This window comes from Astatotilapia calliptera, chromosome 18 (assembly GCF_900246225.1).
Source record: "Astatotilapia calliptera chromosome 18, fAstCal1.2, whole genome shotgun sequence".
Classification (NCBI taxonomy): domain Eukaryota; kingdom Metazoa; phylum Chordata; class Actinopteri; order Cichliformes; family Cichlidae; genus Astatotilapia; species Astatotilapia calliptera.
The window spans coordinates 4,135,844-4,161,726 of record NC_039319.1 but is presented as its reverse complement, the minus strand read 5'-3'; the positions used below and the strand labels follow the sequence as shown (position 1 = coordinate 4,161,726).

At 40.3% G+C, this 25,883-nt stretch overlaps 2 protein-coding genes across 4 annotated transcripts; one reads left to right on the top strand and one right to left on the bottom strand.

The window, feature by feature from the left end:
- Positions 1 to 2,316: 2,316 nt before the first annotated feature.
- LOC113010283 (zinc finger protein OZF-like) lies at positions 2,317 to 13,679 on the bottom strand. Of its 2 annotated transcripts, XM_026149295.1 has the most exons (4): positions 13,616 to 13,679; positions 9,387 to 9,624; positions 4,276 to 4,345; positions 3,778 to 3,878 (listed from the first exon to the last, which is right to left on the bottom strand). In XM_026149295.1, the coding sequence occupies exons 2-4, from the start codon at positions 9,607 to 9,609 to the stop codon at positions 3,854 to 3,856; spliced, it is 318 nt and encodes a 105-aa protein (XP_026005080.1). In that variant the 5' UTR covers positions 9,610 to 9,624; positions 13,616 to 13,679; the 3' UTR covers positions 3,778 to 3,853. The 2 variants fall into 2 exon arrangements, with proteins under 2 accessions (XP_026005079.1, XP_026005080.1); XM_026149294.1 differs by lacking the exons at positions 4,276 to 4,345; positions 13,616 to 13,679 and adding an exon at positions 12,562 to 12,589 and having other exon boundaries at positions 2,317 to 3,878.
- A 1,042-nt stretch (positions 13,680 to 14,721) lies between these two features.
- On the top strand, positions 14,722 to 25,642 carry LOC113010215 (zinc finger protein 883-like). Of its 2 annotated transcripts, XM_026149189.1 has the most exons (4): positions 14,722 to 15,050; positions 15,248 to 15,432; positions 17,773 to 18,037; positions 23,055 to 25,642. In XM_026149189.1, exons 3-4 carry the CDS (start codon positions 17,788 to 17,790, stop codon positions 24,986 to 24,988), a joined length of 2,184 nt encoding a protein of 727 aa, XP_026004974.1. In that variant the 5' UTR covers positions 14,722 to 15,050; positions 15,248 to 15,432; positions 17,773 to 17,787; the 3' UTR covers positions 24,989 to 25,642. The 2 variants fall into 2 exon arrangements, with proteins under 2 accessions (XP_026004974.1, XP_026004975.1); XM_026149190.1 differs by having other exon boundaries at positions 14,722 to 15,432.
- Positions 25,643 to 25,883: the final 241 nt, after the last annotated feature.

The following is a 25,883-nucleotide window of genomic DNA, read 5'->3' as shown; positions in this document are numbered from 1 at the left end:
TTTTAAAGATCACACATTAAACCATATTATTCGACACAAGTTTTAATTAGATTGTGTTGACATCTTACAATAAATGACCCACATCACAAAGAAACAGTGCGAGAGATTAAATATACAGGACAGGATAAAAATCAAGTTTAGTCTTCATTAAAATAAATATCACCACAAAATAACTAATGTTCATAAAAAAAATATGTTATGTGTTTCTTGATCTTTGTCAGTTTTTAATCTTATGTAGTGTAACCTGTTTAGTGGCTAATAAAAATATCAAACTAAAACATATTTAAAACTAGGATGAAATTAGTAGAATAATATTTTCTTTTTTTCCATCTCGGTGATGAAATAACCTTCAGAGCATATTCAAGCTGGAACTTTGTCTCCATGGCAGACTTCAAAGCACTTATAAAAGCTTCTGAAGCTGAAGAGTAAACCTGCTATTCATAAACTAAAAAATAAATGTTACTTGTTGACTTCTGGGTAAGTCTGTGTCAAATCAACAAAGACTTCTGCTAGCCCATCTCAGATTTGCATAAAAATTTTACAGTAGAAATTTTAAACATTTATACTGATTGCCGTGAAATTTTAGTTTCATATATTGAATAGTTTTTTTTTTTTTTGTTTTTTTAAATGGTCCAATGACCCACTTTCAGCCCTTTCCCCCCCCTACTCTACCTACCTACCATTTTGAGTCCTACTGCTTACACAACTCTGAACATTTTTATTCAAATTAGAAAAGGTTCAACAGAAACTTAAATTTTATAGAAATTTAATTTGATGCTTTTTAAGAAATTAAATCCTGTCCAGTCTAGCAGCTTTTAAAATACGAATTATGGTGTAAAAATCACTTTTGTGCCAAACATATGTAGCTTTTCCAAGATACATTCCATGAAGTCTCTATCCGGTTGTTCAGTCTGACGTCACTAGCCGTGTCTGGGTCTAAACTCCGCTGCAGGTCCATATATCAAACGATCACTGTGGCATTACTGAGAGTTGAAAAACTGTCTAAAGTCTTTCATCTTTAATAAAATGATCAGCGTTCTGCTCTACCAGGTGTAAAAATTGAGTTTAACATCCAGGCATCCATGAAAACGGAATTTATGACATTTAACGGAGTTAGAAGTTAGCAGGGAGTTAGCTCGCTAGCTTCTATCTAAATACAATATAGCATGTCCTGACTGCGGGGTTTTGGAAACAAATTAAAACGTACAGCTCTGTTATCACTTCCAACATAAATGAAGACAGAAAACTAAACAGCAGTGACGCTTGTAGGGTTACTGAAGTTGGGCTAGCTGGTATATAATGATGTGCTACGTGACCGCTAGCGACACAGCTATGTTAGCATAATATAAACAAGCTAACTTTTTTTCCACTCGATAAAAGTTAACGTGAGTGTTCTCGGTGGTCAGGAACAAATGTAATCGCATGGCAGGATGCTGTAAAAGGACCAAACTTCAGCCAGGAGAACAACTGAGATAATCCATCCACAATACGAGGTTAGTCATTCATGTACTGCTGCATGGGCTGGGCTGTAGTTACATCCTAAGGTTTTAAAAACTGAGCTTAAATAAATGATTAGTGGTAATAAAAGCCGAGGGAGGTCAACAGTGATCACTGACTGTTTTAGGAGCTTTTTGAGATTAAATAGAAGAAAATACATAACATTAAACATGTTAACAACACAAAAGCCATATTAAACGCAGACTACTTTAGACCCGGAAGTAGGATTCGTCGCGTCATCACTGAACAACCGGATAGGCTCCTCTTGTTTATGTTTCTTTTATTGGCTTATTTCATCATTTTATTTGTGTTATTTCAGTTATTAGATTATATGTAACATAGTATATTATAATATGACAATGTCTAAGCTGACAGGCAGAAGAGGAAAAAAATACTGCTTTTGGACAACTCTGATAATTCTTGTTAAAATATGAAAAGAGGGAAAATATGCCCACACTTTGAAACATAACATTGTTATGTAAATTGGAGAAGGCTCAACAGAAACTTTCTGTTTTGATAAAAATCAGATTTAATGATTTGATTAACCTCCTAAGACCCAAACTCTTCCACGGCATGCATTTTTAATTTATCTTTGATATCGGGGCATATTGGGACCTGATGAATGTAAAAACAAAGAATTACCAGATTTTTTTTTTTTTACCTGATTTTTGTTTCTAAGAAAAATGAGAGCCACATATGAGGATATTTGTTTAAAATTTCGATAGAACAGTAGCAGTATAATGTCCTCATTAGTGGATATCAGGCCATTGTTGAGCAAAATTTAGTATTTTGGTCTAAATAACCCAAAATGTGATGTCCACATATGTGGACGGCAGGTCCTAGGAGAAACATGCAAATATCTAATGAAATTATTTTCTGAGTTGTAATTACACAACCATCTAGAAACTTGTTCTATTCAGATTAAACTCTTTACGGATATTTTTGTTTTTGTTAAAACATTTATCGTATTTGCTCAAATGCTTGAAAGCTGAATGAAAATAGAATATTATCACTTTACGACTTAGTTAGAAACCATTTAAGTTTTGAAAGTAACTTAAAACATATAACTTTTTGTTTTGTTTTTGTTTAATATATGAAGCTAAAATTTCACAGGACTAGTTATACAGGTTTAAAATTTCTACCGTGAAATGTTAATACATATTGAAGATAGTTCAGTAGGAAATGTTCTAAAAACTGGCTTATTTGAGACCCTTTATAAAACTGGGCTTCCAATTACATCAGAACAAAAACACAGCCAACTTGAATGACTATTATTAAAAGCTATTCCATACTGACCAGAATATAAGGTCATCTTTTTTCCCCTCAGGTGTAGCTGTGATTTTCCTCACTATGCATTCTAACAGTCACACACTCCTACTCTGCCACATTTTGTAGGGTAGTATGAATTCTCATGTGACTTTTTAAATGAGTCAACTGACTGAAATTTTTCCCACAGGTGCTACAAGTATATGGCTTCTCACCTGTGTGAATTCTTGAGTGAGTTGTCAGGTTTTTAATATGACTAAATCTTTTTCCACAGGTGCTACAAGAATATGGTTTCGCACCTGTGTGGATTCTTAGATGAGTTTGCAACGTCGAATTCTGACGAAAGGTTTTCCCACAGATGTTACAAGAATGTGGTTTCTCTCCCGTGTGAATTCTTATGTGCGTTTTCAAGTTTATCAAATTAGTGAATCTTTTATCACACATATCACAAGAATACGGCTTTTCGCCTGTGTGAACTCTCATGTGAATTTTCAAGTGTATCATTTGGCTAAAACTTTTCCCACAGGTGCTACAAGAATATGGTCTTTCACCGGTATGAATTCTCATGTGCGATTTGAATGCTGACATGTCATTAAACTTATTTCCACAGATGCTACAAGGATGAGGCTTCTCACCTGTGTGAATTCTCATGTGCTTTCTTAAGTGTATCATCTGACTAAATCTCTTCCCACATGTGACACAAAAATATGGCTTCTCACCTGTGTGAGCTCTCAGATGTCTATTAAGTTTGGACTGATACTGAAAAAATTTTCCACAAGTGTCACATTTTAATAATTTTTTACTTGATGCTAAGTCCACATGCTCGCTTTCTTCTTGTTCTAGGCTCTCTGGGTCAGGAGAGTTGTGAAAAAGGAACTGGTCACTGTTTGGTTCTGATTTACACTCCTCGTAAGTAGAAGCAGCCATAAAGGTCTCAGTCTCCTCCTTCAATACAAGCGGTTCTTCCTCATGACTGATGCAGATTTCCTCCTGTTCTTCTTTAATCTGCAGAGGTTCTGGATCCTCCTGGTCCAGATTGGAGTTCCTCTCTTGGTTACAGACCTGCTGATCTGTGACAACTTCTTCCTCCTTACCGATATCCTGCTGGTGGAGGTCTGTATAAAGACATTAAACATAAAAAAGTTTAGTGTATAAAACACAGGAGAAAATAGAAAATAGAAATTGTTCAATTAACTGCTTCCCACTGGTTATTAATGCTGATGGTTGCTGCTGCAGAAAAAAAAACTGACAGTGAGCTCAGCTGCAGGTAATTTTAATTTTCCTTCAGATCCACACTTTGCTGAATTGGAAGCTAGTGCGATTCTTTGAGGACTAGAGTGATGTGTTCGCTAAGGTGTGCGTTTGGGAGTAGTTTTGGTGTTGTGTTTTGAATTCATCGTAGATGGGACACTGCTGCATAACTTCAGCATGTATACAATGAGTAGCAATAATTTAGGGAAATGATGGTTTGGTACGGTGTTCAGTTATATTACTGAGAAGCACTGGACTTACCTTTCCAATAAATTTCTAGTTTTTGCAAGGCAAGATTGGACTTGCAGGGAATCTAGATTTTTGTGTTTTCCTGCAATAAAGAAGACAAAACTGGCAATCAATCTCTTAAGACACCTGTGTTTAATTATGGATTTCATGGACAAGTGGCAGCAGATATAAACTAAACTAGAATAAGGACTGAACACTATTTGACTCCACAAACAGTGACCTAAAAACGCTTTTTACCTACTGTGGTAACCATCTTTGAAAAATAAGCCACTCTCTCTTTCTCAGGTTATTCAGTGTAAGAAAGAGATCCCTCATATGAAACATTTTAACTTTAGTGTTTAGGTCTTGTTTTTTTTCACCCCCATCAGTGTTTTTAGCTCATCTACTTTTTTTGGCTCAAGGGTTTGGCCCTATTTGGTTTAAATCTAAAGCCCCTTGTCCACTAGTACCTACTCAGATCAACTCGGCACGGTTCGCACAGTTTCCAGGATTTTCCATTAGGTCACAGTGCCTGGTACCAGGTACTGTTTTAGTACCTGCTCGCCCAGGGTTCCAAGTGATCCAACCAGATACTAAAATGTGACGTTGTCGCGCTGCATGTCACATTGGCTGGTCAGTAGCATCACTCGATGAGTCATGAGAGCATCTCGCTCACGAAAGTCAAAACCACCATTTCTGAAACTCGGCAACAAAAGAAATTACTACAAAAAACAACGCCATGCTCTCCCAAGTGTGACGAAAAGCTACAGACTGAGCAGCAGGGATATATTTGCTTCGACATCCACATTTGTTGTATGTCGCATATTAATTATGTCGCAGGATGCGTACACAGGTTTTTATGACAACAAGCACGCAAACAAGGTACTACTGGGTTGTAATGGAAAACCAGTCGATTTGAGTGCAGTCGACTGCAGTGTGCATTCACACTGAAGTCAATTTGACAACGACAATTGCATAATTTTGCCTCATCTATTTGAGAAGACCTGGAGAGAAGCACTGACACTGCCGACCTTCACCCAGTATGTGACGTGCCACACGAGAGACAATAAAACATTGGACCTACTGTATGCCAATGCAAAAGAGGCATAAAGTTGAGATGACCATGGGGAGGACATAGACAGCCTTGTGACCTGTTTTACTGGCTACAATAACTTCAGTGTGGATAATACCGTACCCACCAGGACTGTGCAGCGTTTCTCCAACAACAAACCCTGGATTACCCCAGAAATTAAAGCCATCCTCGAGCAGAAGAGGAGGGTCTTCAAAGCCAGAGACAAGGAGGAGCTGAAAAGGGTGCAGAGAGAGCTGAAAGGCCTGATCAGGAATGTAAAGGCCAGCTACTGGAAGAAGATGGAAGACCAGCTTCTGCAGAACAATGTTAGCGAAGTCTGGAGAGGCCTTATAACCATCTCAGATCACAAGGATCAGAACTTTCTGCCTGTGGGGGATGCAAGGTGGGCAAGTGAACTGAATCACTTCTTTAACAGTTTTGATTTATCCATGAGGCAGTCTTCAACATCGGCTGCAGACTCACCCACCCTCACTGCTGCTGTTCCACCTCTGACACATCATACCTCTTCTACTCACCCTGCTCACAACTCCCCACCCCAAACACAGCATCCAGCACACAACCGACACAAGGCTCTAGCCTGTCTCTCTCGACCATCCAGGTTAGGAGGGAACTGAGGAAGACCAGAACCAAGAAGGCAGCGGGTCCAGACGACATCAGCTCAAGGGTCGTCAGGTCCTGCACAGATAAACTCTGTGGGGTGATGGAGCACATCTTCAACCTGAGCCTGAGGCTGGGGAGAGTCCCACACCTCTGGAAAACCTCTTGTGTTGCACTAGTGCAAAAGACTCCACGTCCCAAGGACCTCAACAGCTACAGGCCCACCTGATGAAGACCCTGGAGCGGCTGGTCCTGGCTCAGCTTCCGTGCCTGGTGAGTTCATCATTAAACCCACTTCAGTTTGTCAAACTGCTGAGACTCAGCAGTCCATCTGCATCTTAAGGATAAAGGACACTCTTTCGAGGATGCCAATGTTCACATTTTGGACAGAGAGGACAGATGGTTTGAAAGAGGAGTGAAAGAAGCCATCTATGTCCACTGTGAGCGACCATCTTTGAACAGAGGCGGGGGTTTACGACACCAACTGTCTGCCATCTATAATCCAGTTTTCAGTTCCCTCCCCAGACGCCTTAACGCCCACTCACATCCTGGGCCATCTGATCTCAGGAATTCGCATGATAAGGTGGGGCCAGGTTTCACAATGAACTCACCCGAAACTCTGGCTGATTGGGACCCACACCCAGTTTCACACCTTGGCTCAGGCGATTAGAGGATCATCAGGGGGTCCTTTTGTCCCTCTGTGGGGGGTTACTCCCACTAGGTTTATATCTGGGACTCTCCACCATTTGACCCTAGAACTGAAGAAGCTTCTCGGATGAGAGGTGAAACGTCTTCAAGTAACTTAAAAAAGTCCAGACGCTTTTCTTTGCAAGCTCCTTTGACTACGATGACCTGGATGACTGAGAACCTTCACAGCCACTTCAGTTTGCCTACCAGCCTGGCATTGGAGCAGATGAAGCTGCCATTCACCACCTACATCGTTCACTCTCTCACCTGGAGACCGCTGGGAGCACTGTGAGAATAATGTTCTTTGATTTCTCCAGTGCCTTCAACAACATTCTTCCCACGGTCCTGAAGGACAAGCTGGAGAACTCGGGAGTGGACCATCACCTCACAACATGGATAATGGACTACCTCACCGACCGACCACAGTATTTGAGAACTCAGGGCTGTGTGGCAGTCATCTGCAGTACAGGGGCCCCACAGGGAACGGTTCTGGCTCCGTTGCTCTTCACCATCTACACTGCAGACTTCTCCCACAACTCCACCCAGTGCTTCCTGCAGAAGTTCTCTGATGACTCTGCAATAGTCGGCCTCATCACTGATGGGGACGACAAGGAGTACAGAGACTTTGTGGACTGGTGCCAGCAGAACTACCTCCAGATCAACACTAGTAAAACCAAGGAGCTGGTGGTAGACTTCCGCAAGCACAAACATCCTCCACTGCAACCACTAAACATCCAAGGTATGGACAATAAGGCTATGGATAGCTACATGTACCTTGGTGTTCATCTGAACAATAAACTGGACTGGACTCACAATTCAGATGCCCTCTACAGAAGAGGGCAGAGCAGGCTGTACCTGCAGGTCTTGTGGAGTGAAGGGCCCACTCCTGAAGACCTTCTATGAGTCTGTGGTGGGCTCAGCCATCTTTTACTGTGTAGTCTGCTGGGGACAGAAACAGACTGAACAGGCTGATCTGGAGGGCCAGCTCTGTTTTAGGATGCCCTAAAGGTTGGCTAAGTTGTCATCCCTGGTGGACAACATCTCTCACTCCATGCAGGAGACTCTAACAACACTGAGCAGCTCCTTCAGTGGCAGGCTGTGGCCCCCACGATGTGGGATGGAGAGATTCCTCAGGTCTTTCCTTCCAACTGCTGTCAGACTCTACAACATGGTCTCTGCAGATGACTGCACACGTGCAGACAGACACACACACATCGGATACACAATTGTAACCGTCTCCCTGATGTGCAATATTACAAAGTGCAATTTTTTTCCTACAACAACAGAGCTCTTTGTACAGTATTTTATCTTATTTGTATAGTACTTTATTCTATTGTATATAGTATTTTATTCTTGTTGTATAGTATTCTATTCTAGCTTACCCTATCCTATTGTGTTTTATTAACATTTACCACTCTTAAACTTGTACTTTCTGCCGTGACCGAAAGATTTCCCACGTGTGAGACTAATAAAGGTTATCTCACCTCATCTTATCTTAGGTTGAACCTTTATCATGCAAAAAAGAAACCAGAAACGCTGTCGTCTTCTCTGAACCAAAGCTTGTTTAAAATGGAATTAGATCAAAAACTGTACTGAAACTACATGTGAAGTTTTTTTTTTTTTGAAAATACTTTACCACATTCTCTGGTCTAAAAATGAGAGACACCATCTGGTTTTTTTAATCAGCACTCAGTTCAAAAACCTGCATCTTTGTTGGTACAGAGGTGCATTTGTATCCACTGACCTGGCAGCTTACACATCTGGAAAAGCACCAACAATGCTGAAAGGTATATCCAGATGACGTAGTTTTAAGGAAGACCTTGCATATATCAGCAAGACAAAGCTGAATGTCATACTGCATTTATTACAACAGCATTAGTTTGTAGTAGAAGAGTTACGATCCTGTGAAAAACCAAGTTCACTCTTAGTGATTCAGTAGCTTGTAGAACCACATCCAGCAGTAATAACTTGAAGTCATCACTTTACGTGTGACTTAATCAGTCTCTCACATCATTGTGGAGAAATTTTGGCCCACTCATCTTTACGAGTTCATTAAAGTTTATGGGGGATCGTTTATAAACATTTAGGGAACTCTTAGCATTTTATGTCCAAAGAGTGCCCTGAGTGCATGTGTAGTAAAATGGCTGAGTAATGAAGGTATCAGGACAATGGTCAACCCATGGGACAAAAGATCTTTTGTCGCAATAATTTCTCCAAGTTTCTATTTCTTTCATGTCTGTGAAGGTTCTCAGTCATCCAGGTCATCGTAGTCTAAGGAGCTTGGAAAGAAAAGCGTCTGGACGTCTTTAAGTTGCTTGAAGACGTTTCACCTCTCATCCGAGAAGCTTCTTCAGTTCTAAGGTCAAATGGTGGAGAGTCCCAGATTTTATCCCAGTGGGAGTAACCCCCCAAAGAGGGACAAAAGGACCCCCTGATGATCCTCTACCTAATGACATGAGCCAAGGTGTGAAAACAGGTGTGGGTCACAATGAGCTCACCTGAAACCCTGGCTGATTGTGACCCACACCCGTTTTCACACCTTGGCTCATCTTCTCGGATGAGAGGTGAAACATCTTCAAGCAACTTAAAGAAGTCCAGACGCTTTTCTTTCCAACCTCCTTAGACTATTTCTTTCATATTATTCCCTCTCCACTCTCTCCTTCCGTTCTTTATACTATCCCTAAAAATTATAGTACCTTTTAGCTAAGTTTAAAATCCTAAAAGAGTTATATAATTATTATGGACTTTTATTTACAGTTTAACATACCTATTCTGTGTAGCTTTATTTCAGGTTTCCAAATGGTATCCAGCAGTCTGAGCCGCTCTTTTCCGGTCCAGACGATGATGCCTTCGGCCTCCTGACCAGTGCAGACTTCCTCCTGTTCCTCTTTAATCTGTGGAGGCTCTGGGTCATTTTGGTCCAGACTGGAATTCCTCTCCTGGTTACAGACTTGCTGATCATCCACACCCTCCTCTTCCTCACAATTCATGTTGATGTGGGAGGACTTTAGAAACAAAGGGATGTAAGAAAAATGTTACTAATGTGATGACAGGAACACACAGATACAGTGGGGCAAAAAAGTATTTAGTCAGCCACCGATTGTGCAAGTTCCCCCACTTAAAATGATGACAGAGGTCAGTAATTTGCACCAGAGGTACACTTCAACTGTGAGAGACAGAATGCGAAAAAAAAAATCCATGAATCCACATGGTAGGATTTGTAAAGAATTTATTCGTAAATTAGGGTGGAAAATAAGTATTTGGTCACCTCAAACAAGGAAAATCTCTGGCTCTCACAGACCTGTAACGTCTTCTGTAAGAAGCTTTTCTGTCCCCCACTCGTTACCTGTATGAATGGCACCTGTTTGAACTCATCATCTGTATAAAAGACACCTGTCCACAGCCTCAAACAGTCAGACTCCAAACTCCGCCATGGCCAAGACCAAAGAGCTTTCGAAGGACACCAGGAAAAGTATTGTAGACCTGCACCAGACTGGGAAGAGTGAATCTACAATAGGCAAGCAGCTTGGTGTGAAAAAATCAACTGTGGGAGCAATCATCAGAAAATGGAAGACATACAAGACCACTGATAATCTCCCACGATCTGGGGCTCCACGCAAGATCTCATCCCGTGGGGTCAAAATGATCATGAGAACGGTGAGCAAAGATCCCAGAACCACACGGGGGGACCTGGTGAATGACCTGCAGAGAGCTGGGACCAAAGTAACAAAGGTCACCATCAGTAACACACTACAACGGCAGGGAATCAAATCCCGCAGTGCCAGACGTGTTCCGCTGCTGAAGCCAGTGCATGTCCAGGCCCGTCTGAAGTTTGCCAGAGAGCACATGGATGATACAGCAGAGGATTGGGAGAATGTCATGTGGTCAGATGAAACCAAAGTAGAACTTTTTGGTATAAACTCAACTCGTCGTGTTTGGAGGACGAAGAATACTGAGTTGCATCCCAAGAACACCATACCTACTGTGAAGCATGTGGGTGGAAACATCATGCTATGGGGCTGTTTTTCTGCCAAGGGGACAGGACGACTGATCCGTGTTAAGGACAGAATGAATGGGGCCATGTATCGTGAGATTTTGAGCCAAAACCTCCTTCCATCAGTGAGAACTTTGAAGATGAAACGAGGCTGGGTCTTCCAACATGACAATGATCCAAAACACACCGCCCGGGCAACAAAGGAGTGGCTCCGTAAGAAGCATTTGAAAGTCCTGGAGTGGCCTAGCCAGTCTCCAGACCTCAACCCCATAGAAAATCTGTGGCGGGAGTTGAAAGTCCGTGTTGCTTGGCGACAACCCCAAAACATCACTGCTCTCGAGAAGATCTGCATGGAGGAATGGGCCAAAATACCAGCTACTGTGTGTGCAAACCTGGTAAAGACCTATAGTAAACGTTTGACCTCTGTTATTGCCAACAAAGGTTATGTTACAAAGTATTGAGTTGTATTTTTGTTATTGACCAAATACTTATTTGCCACCCTGATTTACGAATAAATTCTTTACAAATCCTACCATGTGGATTCATGGATTTTTTTTTCACATTCTGTCTCTCACAGTTGAAGTGTACCTCTGGTGCAAATTACTGACCTCTGTCATCATTTTAGGTGGGGGAACTTGCACAATCGGTGGCTGACTAAATACTTTTTTGCCCCACTGTATAATCCAGAAGGACTGTACACTGCGAGCATGTCTCTCACTTTAATGTGCACAAATTTGACAAATGTGTCGGGAGTACCGTGTGAGACAGTCTCGAGTTCTGGTGTTCTTATTTGCAAAGTTCAGACTACAAAACATTCAGGTAGTGGCTTAAAGTGTGAAGCAGCTATTTGATTAAAAGTTGTACCCTGCAGAATCACACATGTCTAAAGAGGAAACAGCTTTTCCTAAATCCATGATAAAAACACGCTGCAGATAAACAATCAGTTGCATTTAATTTTGCCCATGAGAACTTCTCTGCCTATGATGGGAGATCTACTCCAAGATTCACATTAAGAGCTACTTTCCTTTGTCCAGTGTCTGTCACTCATTTCAATCAGACATACTGTCAAGCACAGAAAACCAAAGGAGGCTCTGCTGCTGCCATGAGATTAGCTGCAGCGAGATTACTGCTGGATACCTTTAGTTTAAGGGTGCTCTATCTCAGCAAAACTTGGAAATATTTTGAGAAACATTTCAATTTCAATTATTTTACCTGATCATTTAAAAATTAATTTTCTTACACCCAGAGTTGGCACAAATACAGGCTTTCTTTACTTATGCAGAAGTACCGATATACTCCAATAAAAGTTGAAGTACTGATTCAACTTCTTTACTCAAGTAAAAGTGAAAAAGTACAGGCTCTGAAATGCACTCAAAACAAGAAAGCAAAAACTAATTCATTGAAGAACATTTCTATTTCCTATTTCTATGCAAAGCTAACTGAACTTCATGCTAAACTAATGTAATGGTAAAATAAAATTAGTAGAATACAAACTTTGTTTGTCTGAATTCAATTCTAATAAATGTACTCAGCTTGAATCAGTTAAGTAGGACATCAAGAGTGAAAAAGAAGGAAAAAAAAAAATCTCTGTTTGCTGTTGCCGACATTGTAGAGGGCGACTTTGCCACTAAACAGCAAAATGAGCACAGTGAGAGGTTAAAGTGGATTCAGCAGGTGGGGGAACCCTGAAATCAGTTGTAGTGGCTCAGTGTGAGGAAAAGAATGACAACTCACAATAATTTATATTGAGAGCAGATTATCTTAATGTGCAGGCTGTGATCAGATGACCTGCTGCTACTGCTGAGGTTTACTGTGGATTCACACACCTGCATCAGATGTTTCATGAGTTTTTCTGGCTGATTTCCATCCTCTACACTGACAGTACACTGTTGATGCTGTCTATTTTCTAGATGGTAAAAAGGTTGAATTCAGTGAATTATTCTCCTACCTTTGAATCTAACCTCTCTTCTTCCTCTCCTGTCCTCTTTCTTATCTTTCTCCATCTCTGTGTGACATCAGCTCTCTTTCTTTTTTCTCCCTGTGAAATATAGCAGCTGGAGCTTTAGCTAGCAACACACTGTGAACAACTGCACACAGTTTGTGTGTTTGCTGATGTTTGTTCAGCCTTTGAACTTGAAATGACCTGTGACTTAAATAACATCACTCCCTTGTGTTCGTTCCTCTTCTGTAGCGTTATCTAAATGTTAAAAGTACTGCAACTTACAGACATTTGCAGTTGTTCCAAAAATATAACAAAATAAAATAAAATAAAAACACCACCTCATGTTAACCCCTTACTATGGCACACCGTTTTGCCTCTTTTATCCCTTTTTATGTGACATCCTCTGGTAATTAATACACAAACAGGATTCCCTTTTATGTGTTACTGTTTAGGCTCAAATAAGTTTGATGTTTGGAGGCGAGAGGCGGAGAGAAAAACATGTATTTAAAAAAGGTGAGGGTCGTCTGCTAGGGTGTTAGGACCTGATCGGGGGTGTTTTCCACAATATTTCTCAAAGTAATCTGCAGGTTGTACAAACACAGTGACATTCAAACTGTTGTAAGCGACCCAAGGACCTAAAATCTGCCAAGCACATCTGTCCTAGATATTATCAAAGTCATTTAAAGCAGAAAAAAAGGTTTACAAAACGTGACTTTTAACAACTGCACACAGAGTAGACACAATAAGGGAGATTCAAAATGATATTTTCCAAAGAGATACGTAGATCCTGCTGACTACAGCCAACCAACACATAAAAAAGGATATTAAAGATTTTTTTTTTAAAGAAAGGAAAACACGCCAGCACTGCCAACCCCTTTTATGCAGAACAAAGTCGCTTCCCTCAGTGTCTCAGTGGGTATTTAACGTCAAATATTTACATTTAAAATAAAGAGAAGCGCTTGATTTTAGCCTGTTAGCCTACAAACTGAGCCGCTACATGAGCTCCAGCACGGTTCACACTCCCGTGTTAGCTCACCGAGACCGTCTCAGTGTTACACACCTGTAATGTGTGGCTTTATGTCGGGTTTCCAGCTGATGTCCAGCAGTCTGAGCTGACGGCTGGTCTCCTTCTCATGCCGGACGATCGTTTTTTCTTTTTCTTTTTCTTTTTTTAACTTGTTAGCAGATTTCTTCAACAACAATCACTCTGAAACCCGAACACTAGACATGTTAAACAGTAACCATTGCGTCATTTCCGTCATTTCTCTTCTATTGTACTTCCGGTGGACTAGAAAGCCTAAAAGCGTATTGCTGCGCTTCTCAGGTCAGTCAGACGAAAGTAAAGTCCTTACATAAAGTCTGGCAGCCCTACGAAGGAGTAATGTACGATAGATAGATAATAGCTTTTTTTGTTTTATTGTAATTGATCATTTTGATAACAACATGGAAATTTAGAGATTAAATAATTATTAGTGGGACAAGGCAGTGGTTTGACAGTAATAATATTACGGGGCGACCGTGGCTCAGGGGGTTGGGAATCGCATCTGTAACCGGAAGGTCGCCGGTTCGATCCCTGGGCTTTCTGTCCTGGTTGTTGTGTCCTTGGGCAAGACACCTTACCCTACTGGTGTTGGCCAGAGGGGCCGATGGTGCGATATGGCAGCCTCGCTTCTGTCAGTCTGCCCCAGGGCAGCTGTGGCTACAACTGTAGCTGCTTCCACCAGTGTGTGAATGTGAGAGTGAATGAATAGTGGCATTGTAAAGCGCTTTGGGTGCCTTGAAAAGCGCTATATAAAGCCAATCCATTATTATTATTAAAAAATAATGCTTTTCTTAATGTAGTCCTGATGCTTTGCCTTACCTGCCTCACACAGATGTTTCATTTTCATCACAGCAGTAAAAGTATTGGTGTTTTATTGACAGCTGTAAAGAAAGGAGTTCACACTGAAGTATCGGTTTATATAAAATCAAACACACTGAGCTCCACATAAACTTCATGCTAACCAAAATGCGTGCAAAAACAACCAGATCATTTTAAACATGCTGGAGGTGCTGCAGACAAGCAAGAACCAAAAAATGTCTCTTTGTCACCATTTTATTAGATTTTTACTGTTCGTGTTATACTATGCTGTTTCTGTCCCTGCTCTTTGTTCTCATCAAAAGTCTTGTTCTGTTAACACTCTGTGCTGAAGCTGAAGGAAATATTAGATGATACAGCTCCAGACTAAATCACTGACCCATTAATGACGCTTCGATACAGTTGTACCTTGCACTTCTATCAACAAGGATGGTTGATAGAGGAGGTTAAAGCACTTCAGCTTAGTTTGTTCACAGCTGTGCCAAAATTCATGAATACCTCCACGGATGTCCTGAGGAGGGCAACAATATGCTTTTAATGCAGCCGATCTGACGAAAATTTGAAAGGAGAAGAGGAAGAACGGAAATGATGCGTAATGCAATGTCAGACATATGATGGTGAAAGAAAAATTGATCAGGTTGGTGATATAAAAGTGAAACTTGACTTGATTGATTTGTTTCGTACGAACTCGAGAAGTGAAAGTTATCAGACCCTATTTTGATTCTTAAGGCAGACTCGTTGGTTTTGTGAGGATTTCATTTGTTTTTTAAATAACCGGTCTACACTCCACACCAGTTGGTGGCGGTAATGCGCCATTGTGCTGTTTGCCAACAGCCATTAAACAATAAAAAGAAGAAGAAGGAACCGACGCTGCTCTGTCCCGTTGCGTCTGAGAGGAGGTGACTGCTGCTGCTCAAGAAATCTCAGAGGTTAGGACAGGATCGTCCGGTATGAGGAGATCAGTCAGCACAGACTGCTGGATATCAGCTGGAAATCTGAGATAAAGTCTCACATTACAGGTATGTAAAACTGGTGATGGTCTCAGTGAACGAACACAGGAATAACATATAGCACCATATAGGACTGATCAGAGCTCAGTTTTGGCTAACAGACTAACAAGGACTTCTTCTCTATCTTTAAACAGCAAACCTTTAGTATTAACATCCAGGAGACAGAAGCCGGTTCTGTGTATTTTGGTCCGAGAGTGACAAACCTGGCAGGTTTTCACCGGACGGCGTGTCCGTGCCGTCGGGTTTTGTGTTTTGTGTTTACGTCTTTTTGCGGTTACCTGCCCTTTAATCGTTTGCTGTTTTAGCCGACTGACGGTTGAAATTGTTTTGTGAGCTTTAAGTCGAGATTCCGGCTTTTCTGGCAAAAAATACTTTTACATTTAAAAACTGATCAAATTAAATCAGGATTTAATGAATCGATAACTCATTATTCATATTAAAATCGTTTTTTTAAACCCACCCTCACACAGAATAGCTGTAAAAGAAGAGCACTGTCCTGCAAAGTAACAGTGTGTAGAAATGAATACAGTTTCATATGAATACAGCTAATGTAGTTATAAAGCTATAAGGCATCTGGTATAAGAAGAAAAAATGATAAAAACATAAAAATGTTTTTCAATAATTGTTGTTATTATTTTTTAATAAGGATAGAAGATGTTTATACATTTATATTACTATGTTTTATTATTGTTTCTGTGAGGTGCAGCAGGCCATGTGGTGGTTGTGACAGTGTAGAATATATATATACTGGAAGTGCTGGGTATACAAGTCTGGCCTAAGTCTTCGGTCAGAAAGACTTCAGCAGTCCAGGAGTTTAGTTCACCGTCTTTAATGAAGCTTCACAGAAGAACTGGTTACAGCAGGGCTTGCCATGATAAATCCAACTGTTATACAGCCAGATATGCACTTATAATTGTGGCAGATGCAGTATAGGTGACTATAAGCATGGTTGTCTGGAAACAGAAACAGGTAATACTATAATTAGCAGGGTCAAAGATAACTAAGCAACAATCAGAACACATCATCAACTCAGACACAGCAATATTTTACAATGTCCACTAGGGGTCGCCGTAAGACCAGAAGTTGGCTAAATAGCACATATCTTCCCAGTTGCAAATGTTAATAACAATTTAGCATCTTTTTACTGTCTTGATGCATACTAAATCATCCAGGTATTAAAATCCCCAAAAGATTGTGGTCATCTGGACGTAGTGTTCTCAGTGGTAGAAATGTTTCATCACTCATCAAGTGACTTCTTCAGTCTCAGCTGACTGCAGGTTTCCCCAACCTTATAAACAGTACAATTGCACAAGGACTTGAAATGAGCCCACAGAATGAACAATGGGCTGTGAGGTCAGTTTAATGATCAAGACGATCATTAATATGCAAGTTGTCATGACCACTGCTCAAAGACCATTGATCAATGGTCATTGATCCATTCACATACAATTTACAGAGAGCTGCACTCACAGCATTGTAAGATGGTGAAAGATGGACCATTAGGCCCCCTCCTCAATTGAGAGATTGTCTTTCCCTTTTCACAGGTACTCCTCCTTGGGGAGTCAAGGAGGTCTGTGATCAATGTCTATTGATTTGTGGCAATATATATGTATGTGTGTGTGTGTGTGTTTATGCATATGTGTATGCTGTTTTTTTTGTTGTTGTTTTTTTTCATTTGCCTCTTTTATGGGCCCCCCAGCTGTCTGTGGGTCCCTGGGCATGTACACAGAATGCCCACTGAAGTATCTTTGCCATAAGATTTATTTAAAAATTGGGATTTAGATTGACCTACTTAGAAACATGGGCTGTGAGGTCAATTTCTTTTTTCATTAATATGCAAATTTGATCAAAGACCATGGATCAATGGCCATGAGTACCAATAATGGCTGCACTCACAGCACTGTAAGATGGTGAAAGATTTACCCATAGGCCCCCTCCTCGATTCAGAGATTGTCTTTTCCTTTTCATGTAAATTACCTCTTCAAGGAGTCTTTGATCAGTGGTTATTGATCAATGGTCATTACAATCTGCATATTAAATCAAGGAACTGACCTCACTGCTCGCCGTTCATTCACTGGTTTCAGTCATTGTGCAGATGTACTGGTTATAAGGTTGGTAAACCTGCAGTCAGCCCTTTGAGTGCTCCAGGAGAGTAGAAAAGCGTTATTTAAGTATCAGTCCATTTACCATTTAGCACTCACACGGTGTTCCTGAAACACTTTCAGTTTTACTAACAAATGTGAGCAACATGCTCACAGTGTACAGCGCTGCTAGATTCTATTTGCTCACAAGTGTATTTTCCTGCTATCACATTAGTAACAATTTTCTTGTGTCCCACTGTTCCTCAAGACTTCCTAAGACAATATGAAGTGTGAGGAAGAGGAAGGTCTGGATGATTGGCAGGACTTCAGCCAGGGGAGGAATTCCAGTCTGGACCAGGAGGACCCAGAGCCTCCACAGATTAAAGAGGAACAGGATGAACTCTGCATTAATCATGAGGGAGAACAACTTGTAGTGAAGCAGGAGGCCGAAGGCATCATTGTCTGGACTGGGGAAGAGCGGCGCAAACTGCTGGATACCATCTGGAAACCGGAAATAAACCCAGAGAGCACAGGTATGTAAAAACACTCTCTCTACACACACACACACACACACACACACACACACACACACACACACACACACACACACACACACACACACACACACACACACACGGAACACCTGATTGTTCTGTAAATAGTTTTAAATGTTTATTTAAAAAACCGTCTTGGCTGCATTTTTAGGTAAACAGCTGCAAAAACTTTGTTGTTTGCATAACTCAGTTACTTTTTTGAAGAAGTAACTATAATTAATTGCCCAACATTTACAGTTACAGGACTCTCTCCCAGACCACAGACTCATACTCATAATACAAGTCAGAGCTTTATAAATAAAAAAATAAAAAAAAAAGAAGAAGAAATTTTTGTTTTCAAAATTGGAGTTCAGTTATTTTTACTTCCAATAGTGTTAACATACTACCAGTGTTGGGTAAGTTACTTTAAATTAGTAACTTAGTTACATTACTAGTTACTGCTATCAAAAGTAACTCAGTTACTTTCAAAGTAACTAGTTATTAGGGAAAGTAACTTTGGTTTTACTCAGAATTCTCTTGTTAGTGTGTTGCTTCCGTAACTGGATACCCAGCAAGATTGCCAGTCTTCTAGCTTGCTTACTTGTGCATTACAAGTGCATTGTGCCACCTACCAATAGAAAGGAAAAGATAATGTGCATATTTCCATGAGAGAAATCCCACGCCTGGACCGTCGTTGACCGCCGCCATGATTCTAGCCTACGTCACAACGTCACGTGCGCTTTTTACATCCAACACGAAAACTGCAGTCGTGGTGCTTTCGATTGTACTCAGAACTCGGAAATTCTGCCTTCCAAATAGGAAGATGTAGGTAACACCAGACTGCAGATGAGCTGCATACAGAGCTGGACTGGGACAAAAAATCGTCCCGGGCATTTTGACTAGAGACTGGCCCACCATTATAGGAAAAATCATAAAGCCGTTGAATGAAAACAAACACTGTTGTGACTAGGGATGGGTACCGGTGTCCGGTGCCATCATAAACGGTAGTAACCAGACCGAAAAGCAGCGCACATTTCGGTGCTTTATTTCGGTGCTTTTTTTTCCTGAGCTGTGATACACTTCTAGCCAATCATTTTACGTTTCCGAGGATAGTAGGCGGGTCCAGGTACCTACGTTCTTTTATGCAGAGCTACAGATTAAAAATGCCCAAGGCAAAAGTCTGGCTGTACTTCACAGCAAAATATGCAAACTCAGCAGCCTGCAACAAGTGCTTTAAGCTGATACTGTGATACTGTCAAAGGAGGTAACACCTCAAATCCGATGAAACACCTGGCGACGCATAGCGTTTTTTTTAAAAGCCGAGAAATGCGCCGTATTTGATACCTTGCTGCGAGACCTCACACCGAGCGCATCTACTGCGGGTGTGGTGCCTGTTATCAGACCTGGGGTTAGCAACATCCCCAAAAACACGAAGAGGAGAGTCCTGGCCCCTAGCCCTGCCAGTGTAGCAGAAATAATGAGGATGATGATGCAGCAGCAGCCGTTTTTCTCTGCTTGAGTAGCTTAATGTTGTTCGTGTGTAATTTACGTTGAGTAGGCTAACCACGTTATTACATTAATGCATGTAAGGTGAACTAGCAAACATCATCATAGCTACATGCGGCTGTCTTCTTGTTTGATGGCAGATACTCCCTTCACCCTGGCCAAAAAGGCTAAAATGACCAAAGAAAAAGAGGGAAACGGCTAAACATGAGAGGTTTTTGGATAAAGTTTGTTTTTTCCATTGTTTAAGCACTGCTTCCAGCCAAGAGTGATACCATATATGCCCCATAACTGCAGAAAAGGCTAACATTGTTATCTTTTTACAAAAACCAGCTGAACATGAGAGGTTTTTGGACCAATTTTGTGTTCTCCATTCTTTAAGCACCGGTTTGAGCACCGTTTGAGAACCGGCATCGTTTCAAAAGTACCGATTTGGCACCGGTATCGGATAAAACCTAAACGATACCCATCCCTAGTTGTGACAGTGATGTACACTGTCTTGATGGTATATATGCATCAATCTATCAATCGTTTGTTGCAAGATTCAGATAATTATTTTTTTAAAAGCTAGATATTTTAAATGAGAATAAGAAAGAAAAGTACTATTTTGTGCCCTCCCTCTCCCTGTTAATGCCCTACTTGGCCCCCCTGGCAAAACTTTGCTAGACTCGCCCCTGCACAGTTACCAGCTGTCAGCTACGTAAAAAAATGATCCTGGTGTTATTTGTCTCTCAGAAACAGTTCATAACTTCCCTTCAACTCATTCATGTCACCTAAAAGGTAAACCTGTTTCTCCATCACCTGTTCAGCTCTGATGATTCAGTAAGGACATCTCCTGGTTTCATCTTCATGTTTCCCTCTCACCAGCAGAGATGGGCAGTAATCTGATTACCTTTTTCAAGTAACGAGTAAAGTAAGGGATTACTATTGCAAAATCGGTAATTAGATTACCGTTACTTTCCCGTAGGAACGCTGCGTTACTGCGTTACTAAAACCATGATTTTTTGCGAGAATGTCTCATGACAGTGACGTAAGCAAGTGCGCCGTTGGTGACAACAGCTGTGTGCAGATCAACAATGGATCACATATCGATTGTGGGAGAGAGTATGAGCGTGCAGCGTTTAAAGCGTGGAAGTACTGACCTTATTTTGAGTTTGATTCCGTAAAAAGTGACAAAAACATTAGCGTCCATCGTGCGTGGGAAGAAAACTTCTTTTTACAGCGAAAAAAACCCCTAAACTTCCAAGCAAGCACCGAGTGCGCTATGACGTAATGGGAAACTCACAGAGAAACTCGCGGACTCTTCAACTGACCGCAGCACACCTGCACCAGGGTAAACCTCCGCCTACCCCCAGTCCTGCTTTACAGGTAAAAATAGAGCAACAGGACCGCTGAGTCTTTGACTTTATTTATTTACTGCTGTGTTTTACTTGCATCTATTTGAAAGAGTGAGTGTAAACACAAAAAATATTTTATTTTATGTGCTGGAATGTGCAGAAAATAGGTTTAAATGTTAAACTAATTTATTCAAGTCAGAGAATGTCGCATATAATTAAATTTTTGCTTGATGCATAAAGTTAAAAGATTAAAACTGATAAAACAAGTTTAAAAAAAGAGACTTTTCCATTTGATTACATTTTGTATGATGGATTATGCAGAAAAAGTAGAATTGGGCTGAAAGATCTATCGCTTTATCACCTCTTCAGGTTGTAAATCGTGTTTTAAAAAAGTAACTAAGTAACTAAGTAATTAATTACTTTTGAAAATAAGTAATCAGTAAAGTAATGGGATTACTTTTTGGGGGAGTAATCAGTAATTAGTTACTGATTACTTTTTTCAAGTAACTTGACCAAAACTGCTCACCAGATAACCAAACCGACATCATGACCAGCAGCTTTTACGGCTGTGGCTCCAGCAAACATCAGCTGATACTAGAAATTAATATCAAATAAATTCTAACAACAGCTGATCAAGCTTAAACGTGCTGCTGTTGTTTAACGCGACATCCGCTGGTTTCCTCTTTCTGGCGCAAAGTGGGCGATAAACAACCAAGAGAGAAAAGCCGATAAGCTGATCATTGATCAGTTTAATGATTGAAGTAGAAACAGGAGAGGGAGAGAGAATGAGAGAAGAAGAGGCAGCTGTGCAGCAAAGACACAGAAAAACTCCAGCTTTGTGTCTTTTTCATTGTAGCTGAAGTACTGTACAAGCTGCGTTCCTTTTCACCTCAATACGAAACGCGTAATATTTTATCGGAGACGATTCCGTGTTTTTAGGGGATGGTTGGCAACTCTAATAACTAACCTTATGAACAAAATAAAGTTCAACATCAGTAACATAGCACCATCCAGCTGTATAGAAACTCCATCATGCTAGCTAGTACCCAGTACGAAAAAGTCCGCATAACAAAAATAAACTGTACCTTAACTTGGTTTATATCTGACCCAGATAGACTTCAGGTCATAACTTCTTACCTGAAGTTCAGTTCACCTGACACTTGGACCGGCGGCCGCCTCGGGTCTTTGCTCCTCCTGCCTCCCCCTTCCCTCATCCACCTGCTGGCCTCCACCACTTGCTAATGTTACTGAATCAGTGGAAGCTCTGCGATAGCCACCGCAAGAAGTAACGAATAACGATCCTATCTAAATCCCAGTAACGATTAACACGTTCCTGATTTTGGCATAATAACTAGTTACCGTGCTCGTTACCACAATAATAACGTAGTTACTGTAACACGTTACTTAATAACGTGTTAGTCCCTACACTGCATACTACACAGGTCATGAACAAGATTTTTTTAATTTTCATTGTAAGTGAGCTAAAGCAGTTAATTAAAAGTAGTCTAACATAAATGTAAATGCTGTAATTTAATAAACCATGAAACTTGGATGGATTCGATGTTGGCGTGACCACAGTGCACACATCTAATGTCACTCACAGTGGTCCAAGGGACCACTCAGGGAGTTTGTGTGTTTGCTCAGACACATGAAAAATTAGAGGGAACATTGCCCCCCACCCACCCATGAAAGAACTGCTAGAAAATACACAACACACAGTAATAATATGTTTTACATTATAAAACAATTCTAATTCTAAGTGATGTTATACACTGCTTGCATTAAATTTTAGGATCGTATTTATACTGTTAAACTCGAACAAAAGACGGTATATTAAAATTATGTTAAAGTTAGGAAGGTAAAAATAAAAATTTATGGTTACTGACAATTTTAGATTTTTCATTTTATTTTACATTAGGTGTGTTAATTCAGTTTCTGTTTTGTAATTTAATTGATGTTTGTATTTAAACATATGTACTTAAAAATAACTGAAAATTCTGTAAAATGTTAAATGAAAAACTCTGGATGTTTAAAAACTCTGCCATTTAACAAATATTGAGCTTTTCTAATAAGAGTGTCAGAACTCCAGTCATTTATATCAGTGCAAAAATTAATTGTTCAAATTTTGGAATTACACTTTTCTTTCATAAACACATTTTTCCCATTTGTCCCATCAGATCTGATTCACCAAGTTGAGCGTAACAAGGAGGAGTTTCTGACAGACCAACAGATCTGTAACCAGGAGAATAACTTCAGCCTGGACCAGGAGCACCCAGATCCTCCACAGATTAAAGAGGAACAGCGCAACAGTCAGGAGGCAGAACAGTTTCTACTGAAGCAGGAAACTGATACGTTTATGGTGATTCCTTTTTATGAGCATAGTGACCTCAATAAACTAGAACCAAACAGGAACCAGCTTCTTTCTCTTAACTCTTATGAACCAAACATGCGTGATTGGAAAGAAGGTCACCATGTGGACCTGGGATCGGCTAGAAATTGGGAGCTGAAGAAAATGAGACATAACGGAAACGATAGTCACAGTAATATAATACACATCTCTCCAGTATCAGAGAGTCAGTGTAAATCTATTAAAAATAAAAATTGTGTAAAATGCAACACTTGTGGTAAAACCTTTCGCGATAAATACAGCCTCACTAGACATTTGAAAGTGCACACAGGTGAGAAACCTTATTCTTGTACCACCTGTGATAAAAGATTTAGTGAGTTGTCAAGTTTGAAGAGACACATGAAAATTCACACAGGTGAAAGGCCATATTTTTGTAGCATCTGTGGAAAAAGATTCCGGCAAACGATAAACTTGAAAACTCACATTAGATGTCACACAGGTGAGAAGCCCTATTCCTGTGGCGCTTGTGGAAAGCAATTCAGTCACATGATAAACTTGAAAACTCACATGAGAACTCACACAGGTGAGAAGCCCTATTCCTGTAGCACTTGTGGGAAAGATTTTAGTAACTTCTCAGCATTCAAAACTCACATGAGATTCCACACAGGTGAGAAGCCGCATTCTTGTGATACTTGTGGGAAAGGATTCAGACATATGATGAACTTGAAAACTCACATGAGAACTCACACAGGTGAGAAACCCTATTCTTGTAGTACCTGTGGCAAAAGATTCAGTCATAAATCAACATTGGAACGTCACATGCGAATTCACACAGGTGAGAAGCCACATTCTTGTACCATTTGTGGGAAAAGATTTTGTAACTTATCAGCATTAAAATCTCACACTAGATTTCACACAGGTGAGAAGCCACATTCTTGTGGCACCTGTGGGAAAGGATTCAGTCACATGGTAAATTTGAAAACTCATATGAGAATTCACACAGGGGAGAAACCATATTCTTGTAACACCTGTGGAAAACAATTCAGTTATAGAATGAACTTGAAAACTCACATGAGAACTCACACAGGTGAGAAGCCCTATTCCTGTAGCACTTGTGGGAAAGATTTTAGTGACTTCTCAGCATTAAAATCTCACACTAGATTCCACACAGGTGAGAAGCCACATTCTTGTGATACTTGTGGGAAAAGATTCAGTCATATGATGAACTTGAAAACTCACATGAGAACTCACACAGGTGAGAAGCCCTATTCTTGTAGTACCTGCGGCAAAAGATTTAGTCAGAAATCAACATTGGAACGTCATATGCAAATTCACACAGGTGAGAAGCCACATTCTTGTAGCACATGTGGTAAAAGATTCAGACATATGATGAACTTGAGAACTCACATGAGAACTCACACAGGTGAGAAGCCCTATTCGTGCAGTGCCTGTGGCAAAAGATTTAGTCAGAAATCAACATTGGAACGTCACATGCAAAGTCACACAGGAGAGAAACCACATTCTTGCACCACGTGTGGGAAAGGATTTAGTAACTTATCAGCATTAAAATCTCACACTAGATTCCATACAGGTGAGAAGCCACATTATTGTGGCACCTGTGGGAAAGGATTCAGTCAAATGGTGAATTTGAAAACTCATATGAGAATTCATACAGGGGAGAAACCATATTCTTGTAACGGCTGTGAGAAAAGATTTCGTTACACGACACAGTTGAAAAGACACATGAGAATTCATACTGGTTGAAAGTTTCACTCTTACAAAATGTGGGAGAGCTACTGTCACGCGTTTGTTTCTCACACAGGTGAGAAGTGAAATCACTGCAAGACCTGAGGGAAAAGACCCCATTCTTATCTATGGTATAGTTTCTGTCAAGAACACTTAAAGACAGAATTCTTTGGGGCACTTTCATGTTTATCAGATAGCATAGTGAAGACAATAGGGAGAGCATGACAAGTGAATAGAAAAATAGGCGCAGCAAAGGGAATCAGGTAGGAATCAAACATGAGTTACAGCATGCAATATTACAGCATATACTAATCTATTCAACTTGTGAGCTAAACTGTTATCCAAGAGCTTTGAGAATTGTTTATTTAAATTATTACCTCATTTCCATGATATATTGATGAATCTCTGAGTTATTTAAATCCCTGTATTTATCTGAACTCATATTTTCCAGTTGTTCTAGTGTTGTACATGTGACATCAATTGTAAATGTCTGTTGTTTACAATATTACAATTGTAATAATTATTATTTTATTATTAAAAACCAATAATTATGTCATGGTGGACTTGAAATCACTTTGTTTTGCCATGCTGAACTTCAGGGGAAATGTTATGCCTATATTGTTATTTATTGTTTAGTTCTGTTGTAAATGAGTATGGGTTATGTGTTCTTAAATGGTAAATAAAGAGATATTTAAAGGTTTTTGTGGTTATTTATTTCTTCAGAATCAGAATCATCCATCCATTTCCTTCCGCCTTTCCTTTCCAGGGTTGCGGGGGGCGCTGGAGCCTATCCCAGCTGTTATAGGGTGAGAGGCGGGGTACACCCTGGACAGATTGCCAGTCTGTCACAGGGCTAACACATAGAGACACAGCAACCATTCGCACTCACATTCACTCACAGATTCACACCTAT